The 14,125-nt window shown below is 40.3% G+C and overlaps 1 protein-coding gene across 1 annotated transcript; it reads right to left on the bottom strand.

Moving 5' to 3' along the window:
- Nucleotides 1–1,295: 1,295 nt before the first annotated feature.
- Nucleotides 1,296–11,201, bottom strand: LOC114545888 (V-set domain-containing T-cell activation inhibitor 1). The gene is made up of 6 exons (XM_028564458.1): nt 11,012–11,201; nt 6,364–6,705; nt 3,731–3,947; nt 3,456–3,520; nt 2,640–2,756; nt 1,296–2,179 (listed from the first exon to the last, which is right to left on the bottom strand). Exons 1-6 carry the CDS (start codon nt 11,064–11,066, stop codon nt 1,587–1,589), a joined length of 1,389 nt encoding a protein of 462 aa, XP_028420259.1. The 5' UTR covers nt 11,067–11,201; the 3' UTR covers nt 1,296–1,586.
- Nucleotides 11,202–14,125: the final 2,924 nt, after the last annotated feature.

The following is a 14,125-nucleotide window of genomic DNA, read 5'->3' as shown; positions in this document are numbered from 1 at the left end:
TTTGAGCGAACCACATTGGAGACTAGACAGCAGGTCTTACATTTCAGACACTGCAATGTTTTGTTACTAAATTCACTTCTGAGACTTTTTTATGTGAGAAATCAACTATATAAAGTATATGTATGTATGTATAAATATGGGCCGTTTTACGAAAATGTATGGCTAATTGCAAATTTGGTAAGACGTGTCGGATTTCAGGAGGTCCACACAGTCTGACGAGACAGCAGCAGCCCCGCTGCGCTCCATACCCAGTACCATTTCTGGGTTAGGTACTGGACAACCGGGGTTCGGGGCTCCACGGAGCTTGTTGGCTGCCGGCATAATTATAATATATTTACAGTTTGAATTTTGTCACGCCACTTATATAACAGCTACTCTAAGGTCATATAAAGCTAATGCTTGTGTCAGATTTAAATTTAATACATTTTTGTGAATAGGAGGGGTTTTGTTAGCTGCTAGTGTCCATTCAATCCCATGGGTAGCTAAAGATCAAGGCTAGCTAGCTAGCTAGCTAAACTTTCGGCATAACTATAATATATTTACAGTTTGAATTTCGTCACACCACTTATAAAACAGCTACCCTAAAGTCTTACAGAGCTAACGCTTGTGTCCGATTTATTTCAATTTAATGCATTTTTGTGATTTGAGGGGTTTCGTTAGCTGCTGGTGTCCCTTCAATCCTATGGGTAAAGATCGCAGCTAGCTGCAGGCCCTGGAGCTCCGTCAGGGCCTTGGCATTTAGTAGTCCAGTAACCCAGAATTGGTGACTTTGCGCGGGTATGGAGCGCCGCAGGCTTCTGGTCGTGACGGAGATCCATTTAGCTCACAGCAAGCCGGGGTGTATGAATGAGGACATGACGGGTGGCAAGGCAGCACCGGCCGCTGTCACGTTAGCCTGCTGAGCTCCTGCTGAACTGCGACACACAGTCGGACAAAATGTGCAATTAGCCATAGCAAAGCAACTTTCATAAAACGGCCCATATCTGACCTCTACATAGTTGATTTCTTGCATAAAGAAGAAGTGAATTTAGTAATTAAATAGCAGACCTCTGGAGATCTGCAAGACCTAGCTAAATTCAGAATGCGGATGAGCCGTTTTCAGGCAGTTGAGAAAAAGTGCTGTCTGTGCGAGAGAAAGCTCCATGTGGAGTGAATTAGAGTTTAGATTATCTGCCCGAATCCCACGGGCCGGGTCATCGGGCATTATTCATTAAGATAATTCTAAACAGAATGTAACAGATTTCTGCTCGGGTAAGGTCGGGCTTGATTTTTTTTGGGCCCGATCTAAGCTTTAGAGTGAATGTGTTTTTTTTTTACTTTTTACATCTATTACATACACAAAAAAACGCACTTAAAGATGGCAAAAATCCCCAAAAGCATAATAGGGGCTCTTTAAGTAAAAAGAATGCATGCAGGCCCTTTACTTGCAACGTAGAGTAGTAACGTAGAGTATTTTAACACTGTGGTATTTCTACTTTTACTCATGTAAAAGAACTGACTTCCTTCTTTCAGCACTGACCTCAGGTTTTAGTTTGTGATTTTGCTAAAAGAGGGAAACATCAGATCTCAATCCGCTCCGTTTTCATTTACAGCAAAGGCTCCGCATCTTCTTCAGATAAGTTTTCCAGAGGACTGAAGCGGTTGGACAGGCCTGAGGTGGAGTATCTGCGTTGGGTCTTGGCGCTGTTTGGACGGGGACGGGGCTCCGACATGCTCATCGAACGGCCAACATGCGTTGGATCTGAAGGGAAAGCTGAAGAAGCAGCGCTGTCTGTCAGACGAGCGGGACTGCCGTCGGGGCCGGATGCTGAAATGCGTATGGAGACGCATTTTGAATCTTTTTTGCCAGGTTTTGGACGGTTGCCGTTGATTGAGGTCGCTGCTTTTGGATGGTTGCTGTGGGGAGACTGGTCTGGGTCAGGGTTAGCGGGTTTGGAGACCTCTGTTGAAGATTTGGAAGGACTGCTGTCGACTGTAGGCTGGCCATGCTGGCACGCAACACATTGTTTAGATCTGAGGTGATTCAGTTCTTCTGTCAGTCGGCGGATCTCTTCTTTGTCACGAAGGTTCGACATCACAGGGTCAGTGGAGGCATTTACAACGTGGTCACCATGGTCACCCGGGTTGTGACCTTCTACAATGCTGTGTGTTGGACTTTTATGCATTTCATGTCCCCCCACTGTGTGGAAAACACAAAGAAACATGTATGACTTTATCACTGACATTTCCGTTTTGTTACTACTGTTGCTATAAATGATCAAACAGAATAGAAATATGAGAAATAAAGTGTTTCCTGATATGCTGTTTAAAAATACTGTCCATCTGTTTGAATTAAACTCAAGTCTGACTGTGTTTGGTGCAAATTAAAAGCTCTACGTCACCACCTTTTACTTGCTGTAAAGGCTTTTATTGTCAATCAGCTGCCGTTGGTTAATCACCAGAAGCTAAGAAAAACAGCTTTGGCGCCCCCGAGTGGTACAAATATACATCCACAAGCAGCTATAATCACACATACTGTACACATAGCTGTGTCTTGGAAGTACTTGGCCGAAGAAGCTGGGGGTGAATTTTGGGATTTAGCAGCTACAGACAAAAACACGTCTTATCTCCTCTCAACAAACAAAGTGTTACCGACTTACCAGAGTGGCCACATTTCTTGCATAGGAGGGCAGTTAATAAGCTTAATGCACATGATAGGATCATGGTAACTGCAACAGCGATGATGGTGTTTTGAGTGCAAGATCCGATGCATTCATCTGAAATGAAAATAAAGTGTTATAATTCCCCAAACAGAGGTCCCCTGACCACATATGAGGAGTTGAAGATAAAATTATAGGCTGAATCTCAGATATATCTCCTCGCTTGAACCAGAAGTCGTTCTGGCCCTCCTTCATACAGGCCGCTCTTATCCTGCCCTGTGGAGCGAGGATGGAGGAGGGATCTCTGAGGAGCTATGAGCGAGGATGGAGGAGGGATCTCTGAGGAGCTATGAGCGAGGATACAGAGAGCAGCCTTCCCGGAAGCCGTGCAGCTGAAAGCCGCTGCTAACGCCGCCCAAACAGCTGATGAAATTCATGTGACGCTTCAGAGGAAAGGACTTCTCATCCCTCTAAAAAAAAAAATTTTCATTTCCTCTCTCCTTGCATGATTTCCTCGCGTCTCTCCCATGCTTCCTCTGTGGGACGGACTACGCGAGGAAAGGAAGCAAGTGAAGGAAACGTGGCTGCAGTTTAATGACATGAGACTCTCCTTCATTGAAGGAACCACCCTTTTTGGAGGCTTATATACAGCCGTCCTCATTATCTTATCATGCCATCATCCTATTATTCTCCTATCATCTCAGATTAGGACAAGACATTTCTTTCTGTAAAACACAGAGCCAAAACTAGAGAAAAATGATAGTATTAGGAAAAGCATTCATGCCATACAGGTGGATTGTTAAAGCTCCGGCGTACCTGGTAGGTTAATCTCTGTGACCCTCGTCTCATTTATCTCAGGCTGGTGAACTCTGCAGGTGACCCTGAGATGCAAAGATACGTTTAGTTTGTTTTTAGTTAATACATGTCGAGGTCTGTGCAGGAAAAATGGCAGCAGATGAAACCATCCGGTCAGTGGAGCGATGAGCAGACTGTATTTCAGTCTCACTGTGTTACGTGAGGAAAGTAAAGTACATGACAACCTTTCATACATCTATTATAGAACATACGCGCGTATAAAACGAATATAGAACCTGTTGCCAGTCTGCACAGTCGCTCTCCTCGTGGCGTTGTAACATCCCATTCTGGAATCGAGATGAGTCTTTGTGTCTTCGGCACGGATGACTTTTCCTTGAACATCAAGAAGCATTATCTCAGGCGTCGAGAACCAGCAGTTACAGATTTCACACTGCAGAGTCACTCCATCGTCCGCAGCTGAAACTACGGAGAGTTTTGGCTCAGAGGCTGACCCTACAAAAAGAAGAATTATACAAGGTGTAGTTTCAACATTTCTGTCAAAATCATATTAATTATCAATCTAGACAACAGGGATGGACTGGGACAAAAGAATCTTTTTTTTTAACACCTTAAACAAACAAGATATGATGTGTTAATTAAAGAGGTATAGAGGGGCTGGTTGGAAGATTTGGCTACCTTTACATGGAACAAGGCTGCTGTCTTTATGATATACTGTAGCTTTGTATTAAACAGATACGGTAAATTATCAGAGTGGTATTGATATTCTTCATATAACTCCCAGCAAGAGACCGATTATTTCCCAAAATCTCTACCCATTTCTTTAAAAGATGTGTCACTTTTCTGCATTAAAATGTCTAATATGGACTACACTGTAGTCCATATTAGTTATTCTATACATCACACATCTATTATTCTATATTTTGAGTTATCACTTATGTACGGTAATATGGTCACCTATCTTGGTCGTTTTTTAACTCTATATTTCAACCTTTTAGATTTTAGTCATGAGACATCTGGATCTGAAGTTATCAGAGAAACCAGCTAAGCAAACTTATTTCCAATAAAAACTGAAGGAATCCTAACCAGGAGAAGCTGACTGCTGACGCCAACAGTGGTTGACAGTGTAGCAGTGGGGGCAGGTCCGAACCTCCCCCCCCCATTACACGGAACGGACACTACGCTGCAACACAAACAAATACTGTATATTTATTCACCTCTTCACACACACAATGAGGCATATTTTCAGTTGTCATTGAACTGTATTTTCAGAGTTAGCATATAGGCCAACTTTGATCTTGACATATAGGCTAAGCGTTCTGTAGCAAATAACAATAAACCCACTATTAATTACATTATCTTAATGCAGTGTAACTACTTCAGCATGTAAATAATGCACCTAAAATACAAACGTGAGCAATCGCTATTATATCGAATCAACAGCCACGTGCAATTCAGCTAGCAGGTGAAGAATACAAATAACGAAAATTACCAGTTATCTTAATTTAATTTTGCAAGACCAGGCTTAAATGAACTGACAACATAAGTTATACGACTTACAGTTCTCAAGGACATACACACACAATCCCAACTGGCTTATCATACTCACAGCGTCTCTTTTTTCATTCCCCCTTTTTCTGCCGAGTGACCGCGCTATTCTCCGACATGCACTCTAACAATGCGGCCCTATTTCTGATACCGTGGGGGGGCAGAAATGTTTCCGTGGGGGGCCCGTCACCGTCAAGTAAACATAGAGGAAACACCGGGTTGAAGAAAACAACTGCCATGATCCCACGATAGCTTTACTAAGTCAACAAACTGCGTCTTGTGTTGTTTTGATATAAAAGACCCCTGGCGGCAGAAATCAACACGTTTAATGATAAACCATTCAAACGTACGTATCACACCTGACCAGGATCTGTAGCAATGAGGCCTGTGCAGCACTCCAAGGCAAAACCTTCCTCCATAACGGAAACAAGCTAATGCTAGGAGACTATAATGCAATGGGATAGCTCACCCTAGGGGTGTCCCAGACCAGAGGAAGACTGGGACAAAAATTCGGCCATGGCAATTCTGTCCCTTACCGTCCCAATTTCATTTGGGGATGTTATGTGCTTTATAATTTATAAAAAATCCAGGCTCACATGAGATTATGGCACCAGCAGCATGAGGTTCACTTACAGGCTTTCCTTATAAAATAATACACACACTGAAGCAATTCATAAAACTTTCAAATGAACTACCATTGCACCATCTTAGAACAGATGAAAGATTGAAATGCTTGCACATTTAAAATATATTATACATTCTTTAATACCCAAAACACCAAATTACAAAGACACTGTGGACCAGACTCAAGCTTTTGTTTTGAAAAGTAGAAGCCAGACGGCACCAGACGGGAGGCTCCAGGCTGCAGCCGTACAGTCTTGTATATATTTTTTCAAACTGGTGTGAAACACCAGTGTTGCCGCATTTTTTTCTCTTTCCCCAGCAGCCCAAAAGTGCATTTGCCCTTCTGGCATTCGCCGGAACTGCCAGATTGACAGTTTGCCTATGTCCCCGACTAAGAATTTACATAGTCAAATTAGATTTGTCAAGTCTTCACCAGTTTCTGAACATAGCCATACTGAGAAATACAAAAAGAGTTGGTGGAGTTGATCGTCTTAATTAGATTTGTTTAAACTCACTTGGCAATGGCTTGAATGTAACGTTCATAAATATAAAAAAAAGTTACGCACTAAAGCTTTAACTTATTGGGAGAAAACAGATAGTTCTACAGTATGTAAAATCAGTCATTGACCACCCCCATATAGCCAAAATTATGGCACAATCCTCATTTCCTATCGCCTCTGCAAAGATTCGACTGAGATTGGCCAAGCATCGACTATTCGGGGGGTCACCCCTAGCTTACCTACGGAGAGCTCTACTGTAACGATCTCCTGGGGCCGTCCCCGGATGGTCTTGCATGTGTATTTCCCCGCATCGGACAGCTGCACGTTGGAAATCCTGAGCGAGAGGTTTCCGTTTTTCAGTTCGCCCATGATGAGGTTTGTCCTGTAATCGAAGACCGGATTCTTCTCCGAGAAGGTCTCACAGCCGTCCCGATACAGGAAGGCGATGTTGGGTTTCGGATCTTCCTTGGACCACTCTACTGATGGGACGTCGTCGTTGACACTGACACTGATGTTGCAGGGCAGAATGACCGATTGGCCAGCAGAGGTCCAGATCTTCCGACCATCTGTCGAGGCTTTTCCTAGCAATGAAAAAAAAAAACATGAACATGTTACTCACCTGTTGCTGAGTAACGTACATTAACATTCCATGGTCTCAATAATGTAGCATAACTGTAGCAAGCTTCTTCGTAGTAACTGGCGGTAGAAAACATCGAAGAGGAGCGGAGAAAGTGACGAGCCTAAACAGCCAACAATTAGTTATTTTTTCTAAATCAACCCAAGAAACAAGCAAAAGCCAGCCTCTGTGGAGACGCCAACTGAACCTTTGCAAGAGCACCGGGAGTACAGGGAGAGCATTTTCAAACACCCTCACTCTGACATACACTCACACAGACACAGTGTGTGTGCACGCATGCACACACACATACACAGCGCCCTTCCAGGTTCCCTCAGCATACACACACACACACACTCATACTAGGATGTGCAGTCAGCTACATCAGTGTTTCTCAAATTTTTTTCAATATTGTACCCCCTTTGAATTGCTTTTTTAAGCCAAGTACCCCCTGACCAGCCCAAAACATTTTGGGGAGAAAAAAAAAAGTCTATATAAAGAGGTATAATACAGCGCCAGCAGTGATAGATTCACAACATTTTTTAAACAAAAAGATTTAAATGTTACATTTCAAATGTTAAGAATAAATCACTTAATTCATTCATTATTGTAGTATTATTATTTTAGGGATTATGCATGACATATGTTTTAATTAACATTTTCACGTACCCCCTGCAGTACTCCAAAGTACCCCTATGGGTACACGTACCCCCATTTGAGAAACACTGCGCTACATGATCCCTGAGAATGTGAACAGCATTATAATCCATTAACACACACACACACACACACACACACACACACACACACACACACACACACACACACACACACACACCCTCTCATTCAACCGTCTAATTGCTGATGGAACAAAAGACTTGCGAAACCTGGCTGTTCTTATTTTCCTTTGCAGAACCCTTTCATTGTCTAGTACAGTATGTCAGCATACACAAGGAATTTGACTTGGTGATAATTTGGTGCATAACAATAAACACAGTGCAAAAGTAAAAAGACACAATGTAAAACAAAAGTAAGAAAATGTACAATGAAACGTAAAAAATGTAAGTTGTTTTTGCTGCTATTGTTCATTTTGACTTTGTTTTATAGCATTGATATTTTATTTTCATTTTTACAATTTCGTTGTAATGTTGTATTGCACAGAAGTACAATGACAATAAAGTTCTCATCTATCCGTGTTGTTTCAAGTTTTCAGAGAACAACTTCTAAAGACACGAAAGTTTTGCAGTTCACAACAGTGTGGCTGTGAACAGTGTCATGCTGATTCATGTCAAAACCACGAGACACAATATGTCGTCTTTCAATTCCTCTTTGGCATTCAGATCTTTGAAAATGACATCAAATGGAAGTCAACCGACGTAATCACAACAACTCCAGTGTTTTGCAACCTGAATGGAAGGTGTTTTTTCTACTTCACTCACTCTACAGACTGAATTTTCCTCTAGCGTCACAAGGAAGTTGACATTTGTAGTTTTGAGGCAAATGTCTCAACACAGCTTGTTTGGATGGCAATGAACTTTGGCTCAGATTTTCAGGTTTCCCACAGGATGTGACTGTAAGAACTTTGCCGGACTTTTCATCCAGCGAACTTCATCTGGTGGAAATATTCATTCCTCCAAAACTTTAAGTGTCTGACCAAATTCCTGCAAGACCTCTGACATTTCCAACATCCTCAAATTTAAAACCCTAAACTGAGAAGGTAAACCTTCTAAACATTATACGTATATATATACGTAAATCATAATCACGGTTACTTTGGTCAATGTTTAAACCACAATTATTTATCACGATTACTCATCGTCTTCGGGGAAGATGTTGCATTTACTGAACTTAAAAAAAACAGTGAAACAGTTAAGACCTTAAATTAAATAATATAAAAAGTAGAAAGAAGTGGCAGGAGCGCTGCTGGTATTCTTTTAACCACCGGTGCTCATGGAAGGGAATACAATTCACAAAAAGGAAGAATTATGACCAAGAAAGTCTTGGAAAAAAAATACTGTCCAGGCACTCAAGGTTGATTACAAAAAGTGATTAAAAAAAGGCCTTTAATAAATAGGGTAAGACATTAAAAAAATACACCAGCACGTGTCGGCTCGAGCCTTCCTCAGGGTGTAGTCAACTACTAGACGCTGTAGTTGGTCTTGGTCCTAATTCTTCTTCCTTTTTGTGAATATAAAAAATATACTCAAATGTTGGCTGGGTGAGTTTAGCCTTGGGGAGGGGCTAAAGTGCACGTGGCATTCAGAACACGAGACAAAATAAGAGTTTAACTTGCAAAGGGTAATATGCAAAATAATAGTTTTTCTCAATTACATTGTTTATGTGATCGTTAGGAGCCATATCGAAAATCAATCGCAATCTAAATTTGAGTATATATATTGACTTAATTTAAAAAAAATTAAAACATGCACACATCTTAGATATAGTTTAGCCATGTAGGTAGCCACGGTTGATCCTTACAGGTAAATACTGTAGTTGCTGTAATTGCTGTGCAGTGGTGGAAAGTAAAGTAGCCTAGGCTACATATACTCAAGTACTGTACTTAGGTAACATTCTAAGGGAATACTTGTACCATACTCCAGTATTTCCATTTTCTGCAACTTTATACTTCTACTCCACTACCTTTCAGAGGCAAATATTGTAGTTACTTCACTACATTTATTTGAAAACTTGAGTTACTTTGCAGATTTTGTTTAATGATACAAAATATAAACAACCAATACATTTTGATTTATTATTATAGATTTATATCAAACTTTATTCATTTGATTTCCAGGGTGTGAACTCAAACTACCCAGCATTAAGTATAAAGTCATTAAAATGAGCTCCACCTTCACCTGCTACAACATTAACGTGATGAACACATTATAGCCTCTCTCTAATTCAGGGATATAATTACTCTGCATAATACTTTTACTCTATATTTGGATGCTGATACTTTTGTACTTTTACATTTACAGTTTTTTTCCGATTGCTAAACGACAGTGGGCACAACTGGAGTAACATGTGCCAAACTCTAACTACAGTCTGCACAGCAGCAGTTCATGTGGAACAAACTCTAGTTCTTTTTTCTTTGCTTGAACACAGTTTTTCAAAACTCTACACACTTATCCCATGACTTTAACCACAACGTGCACAACACTGTAGATTTACAGCACTTTGTTCAAATGCTAACACACTGCTGTCAAAACTGTTAACCACGCATTCAAAACAGAATAGATTTCAGTCTGGTGCCTATCAAACACTGCTGATTGCAATTTTAGCTGAAAGCCTAAACAGGTGTCTTGTTTTAGACTAGTTAGTGAACATATACGGTATTTTTAAAGAGAAAGCTCAGAAAGACTTTTCTTGTATACAAACACCAAATAAGAATCAAACAATTATACACTGTACCACTGTATGTCCAGGTAAGATGTCTGAGGTTATGTACACAGCTATAAAAAAAAAGTGAAAAACACTAAATCTTTACAATAGTGGTTACAAAAGGGTAACTACCCTTTTGAAAAAGGGTAACTAACCATTCGTTACCCTTCTGAAAAAGGGTAACTGCCCTTTTGAAAACAGTAACTAATCATTAACTACCTATTTTTTGTGTACCTTAGTGTTACCTACAATCTATATCTTTTCCTTAAATAAACTGTTGAGTATTGGCAAGTCACTTAAATTGTTCAAACTGTAAAGATAAGAAAGTTAGTATTTGCTGTAGGCCTATTGGTGTTTGATGCTAGTGTTTTTCCTCTCGGTGTGTCCTGAGTGTGTGTGTGTGTGTGTGTTATCTCAGTGTTTTGAGACGTGTGTTAAGAGTTGTGTTGCTTTGAATGAGTATTGTAGCTGATGTGAACTGTTTAGCTCAGGTGACTGTTGGTAATGTAGACTGTGGTTAAGAGTTTTGCACATGTGACTCCAGTTGTGCCAACTTTGTTTTACCAATCAAAAAAATTGTAAGTAATCATGTTGAATGCAGGACTGTTCGGCTATTTATACCAAATATGTGAGTACTTTTCCTCCACTGTAGCTGTGTGATATAAAAGGGGACATCATTTTATAAAGACAGTGATCACAAACAAACACACGACTACAAAGCTATTTAGTCAACTTCCGGTTTTCCTCCACCGCTTTTTGCGAAGATCGTTTTAGATACAAGTGGCTTTATAACAGCTTTTATAACTACACTCATTCTGAACCGTATAGTATAGCGATGCAACGTTAAGCAATCAAGATACAAACATTAAATTTGTCATGCGTAACGTTACCTGCGCAACAGGACAGCAGGACGGCGACGACCAGGAACACGCGACCACCCATCATAGTAAAACAAATCCAATAAAAAAATCCAAAAAGAATCCTTCCTTCTGAATCCAGGCGGTGTGAAAATGAATCAGTGTCGGCTCGACACAGCAGCCCTCGCTCCCACCCCTACAAGTCATTCAAGGTGAACGTGAGTTTGCTTTCGATTTTAGTACCACGTGATTAACAGAAGAATGGGTGTGTGAATACATCCATGACGTAGCCTAAGTGTGTAATCGATTCGATTATAATCATAGATATAGAACAATCTATGATTATAATGCTGTTCACATTCTCAAGGATCACGTAGGCCTGGCTCACTGCATCTTAGTGTGTGTGTGTGTGTGTGTGTGTGTGTGTGTGTGTGTGTGTGTGTGTGTGTGCTGAGGGAACCGAAGGGCTCTGTATGTGTGTGTGTGTGTGTGTGTGTGTGTGTGTGCGTGTTAGGCGGATGAAAGGGGACGAATGGTATGGAATATTCATATTTATTTATATCAATATTTACATTTGTGTGTGCGTGTGTGCGCAGTCAGACTGGCCTATTGAAAAAGAAAAATACTGATAAGCACCAATGGTCTTATCTACAACTTGCTGTTTTAGTGAACAGATTACATGACAATTTATGGCCTCAGATTTGTTGAAGAGAGAATATTTAACAAATAAAAAAAAAAGCTAAACCATAATAACTGGCCTAGTACACACATCGTGCATTCACTTGGAACAGGATTATTATCGTAGGCTACTCTTCTTTACACTGTCTAAAGTAAACAGGAAATGATCACAATCCGGTTCCTCCTGTTGTCGCCATGCCAACTAACTTGTCCAAGAGGCGCTCCCTCCCTAAGAGAAAGGGTTGAGGAAGACTGCTGGTCAGTTTTCAACTTCTTGTGGATTACACGTAGCCTTTTTTAATTATTATCCATAGAGCGTCGTGTGACCAAGGCTCAGTGAGAGTCAGGTCTGTAACTTGTCGTATCTTATCAATGAGCGATCGATGACGGGGAAGGTGATATCCATCCGTGCGCTAGACCGACACCGTCCCTGGACTTGACAGGTAGGCTAAATTCATTTTAATTTCGGATGTTTGTCATGGCTGGTTGATATGTTTTAGTCCCCGGTTCCCACAGCAGGAAAGCAGGGAAGCTGCACATATTAATTCTTGGTCTTTTCTTAAAGTTTATTCTGGATGAGTCCAGGATTTCCTGGCTGAGTCCAGGATCTGAATACCAAATGACCAGAGGTGGAAGAAGTTTTCAATTTGCTTAGGCCTTAGTTAGAGTACTAATATCCAGGGTCTATTCCTGACAGAAAATGTGCTTAGAAATATTGGAAATATTGGAAAGGATAGCACACAATGTGATTCTGCAATACAATATCACTGTCATTTCACTTGTTTTCATTTTTAAGAAAGTGTGTATACAAATACAAAACACATTTTATTTAGGCTGGTTTGCCACTGGTTTTACTGTTTCCATGGTATCAGAGTTTTGTTGATAGTGGTAGTCATCATGGAAACATTAATTGGTCATGTAACAAGGGCTGGGAAGACTGACAGAACAGGCAGCCCAGTGACCAATGGAAATCACAAATTGTCAGATTGACAGCACTCTAGCCCAATGGATGGTTGCTTTTCTGATGATGTAGGCTGATTGATAATGTCATATTGCATAATAGCATAATAACTTAAGATTAACTAAATTAATTTATAGTCTTAAATACATAGCCTAGATACATAACTAGTGGTAAGTAGGCTACATATTATTTGTACAGGATCCACCTCAAAACAATAACAGACTCACTGGTGCTTATATATAAATAAGGTTACAAAGTGGACTTGGAACACCAATAAAAAGGGAAAAGTCAGTTTGCTCAGAGCAACCATTACTGATGTATAGTGGAAGTTTACTTGTAATATTTGTACCAGCCGAGAGCTTTCAAAGTAGCCTAATCAATAAGATACTAACATACTTTCTTAAACATACTGGGAGCCAGTATAAGGAAGCTCAAACTAAGATAAAGTGCTGCAATAATCTTGAGTTCTTGATTTCTTGCAACAGCCTGATCTGAACAGTAGATGGCAGAATTAGACCAGTATAGCCTAATGTACTGGGAGGGACACACCTCACAACTCTTCTCTGTAGAGTTGTGAGCAGTGGTGGAGCAAGTACTCAGGTCCTTTACTTCCGTAAAAGTAGGCTACTATACCACACTGTAAAACATACTCTGTTACAAGTAAAAGTCCTTCAGTGAAATGTTAGGCTACTTAAGTAAAAGTATGTAAGTCATCAGGAAACTGTATTTAAAAGTAAAAGTAGGCTACCCATACTCAATGCAGAAAAATCCTCCCATTTTAGAAAGTGGAAAGGATTTGTGTCAATCAAAGTGTTTAATTGGCTAATCATCTCAGATGAAGGCCTACACGTGTAATAGGCGTGTGTATGTATAGGCCTACAGCCGTTATATAGCCTAATATACGATAATGATTTAAAAAAACAACAATAGGCCTACCATAGTGCAGGGTTTTACACATAGAAATTAAATAGCAACGTTTACAAAAATGGCTGCAGCTCTTACCATTCTGCTACGTTTAGGCAAGTTGAATAGAATTGGCCTTTCTATCCATTTTATTTCCATGGTTTTACGTAGGCCTATGGCAAACGGGCCGTTACTCACCAATACCGAGTAGCGGCATTTCGGGATTTTATCCACATGAGCAGGCTACCCTTCGGCCTACTTCTAATTGTCAGTAACACTATTCTGAGGCTAGACAAGCATTTCGTAAAATCAGACATTCAGCACTTCATAAAGCCCGAATGGAATCATCTTTTGTTTCATAACCACATTTTCAGACACTATGATCCGACTGTGAGATTGGTAACAAATCAAATCCACTTGCTGCGTGGCGTGCTCTATCAGTCTGACTCATAACTTCTGTATTTCAAATAACGCAAATAGGCCTACAAAATACAACTAGGCCTATGTATTCACGAGAGAGAACTAGTTTACTTTTCTGACATGAAGTTCTTTATTTTATACTGTAGCTAAGGATATTAAAATATAGGCTACAAAATAGGATAATT

The sequence above is a fragment of the Perca flavescens genome, chromosome 19, assembly GCF_004354835.1.
Source record: "Perca flavescens isolate YP-PL-M2 chromosome 19, PFLA_1.0, whole genome shotgun sequence".
Taxonomy (NCBI): domain Eukaryota; kingdom Metazoa; phylum Chordata; class Actinopteri; order Perciformes; family Percidae; genus Perca; species Perca flavescens.
The sequence above is the reverse complement of the archived record's forward strand: the minus strand, read 5'-3'. Positions and strand labels throughout refer to the sequence as shown.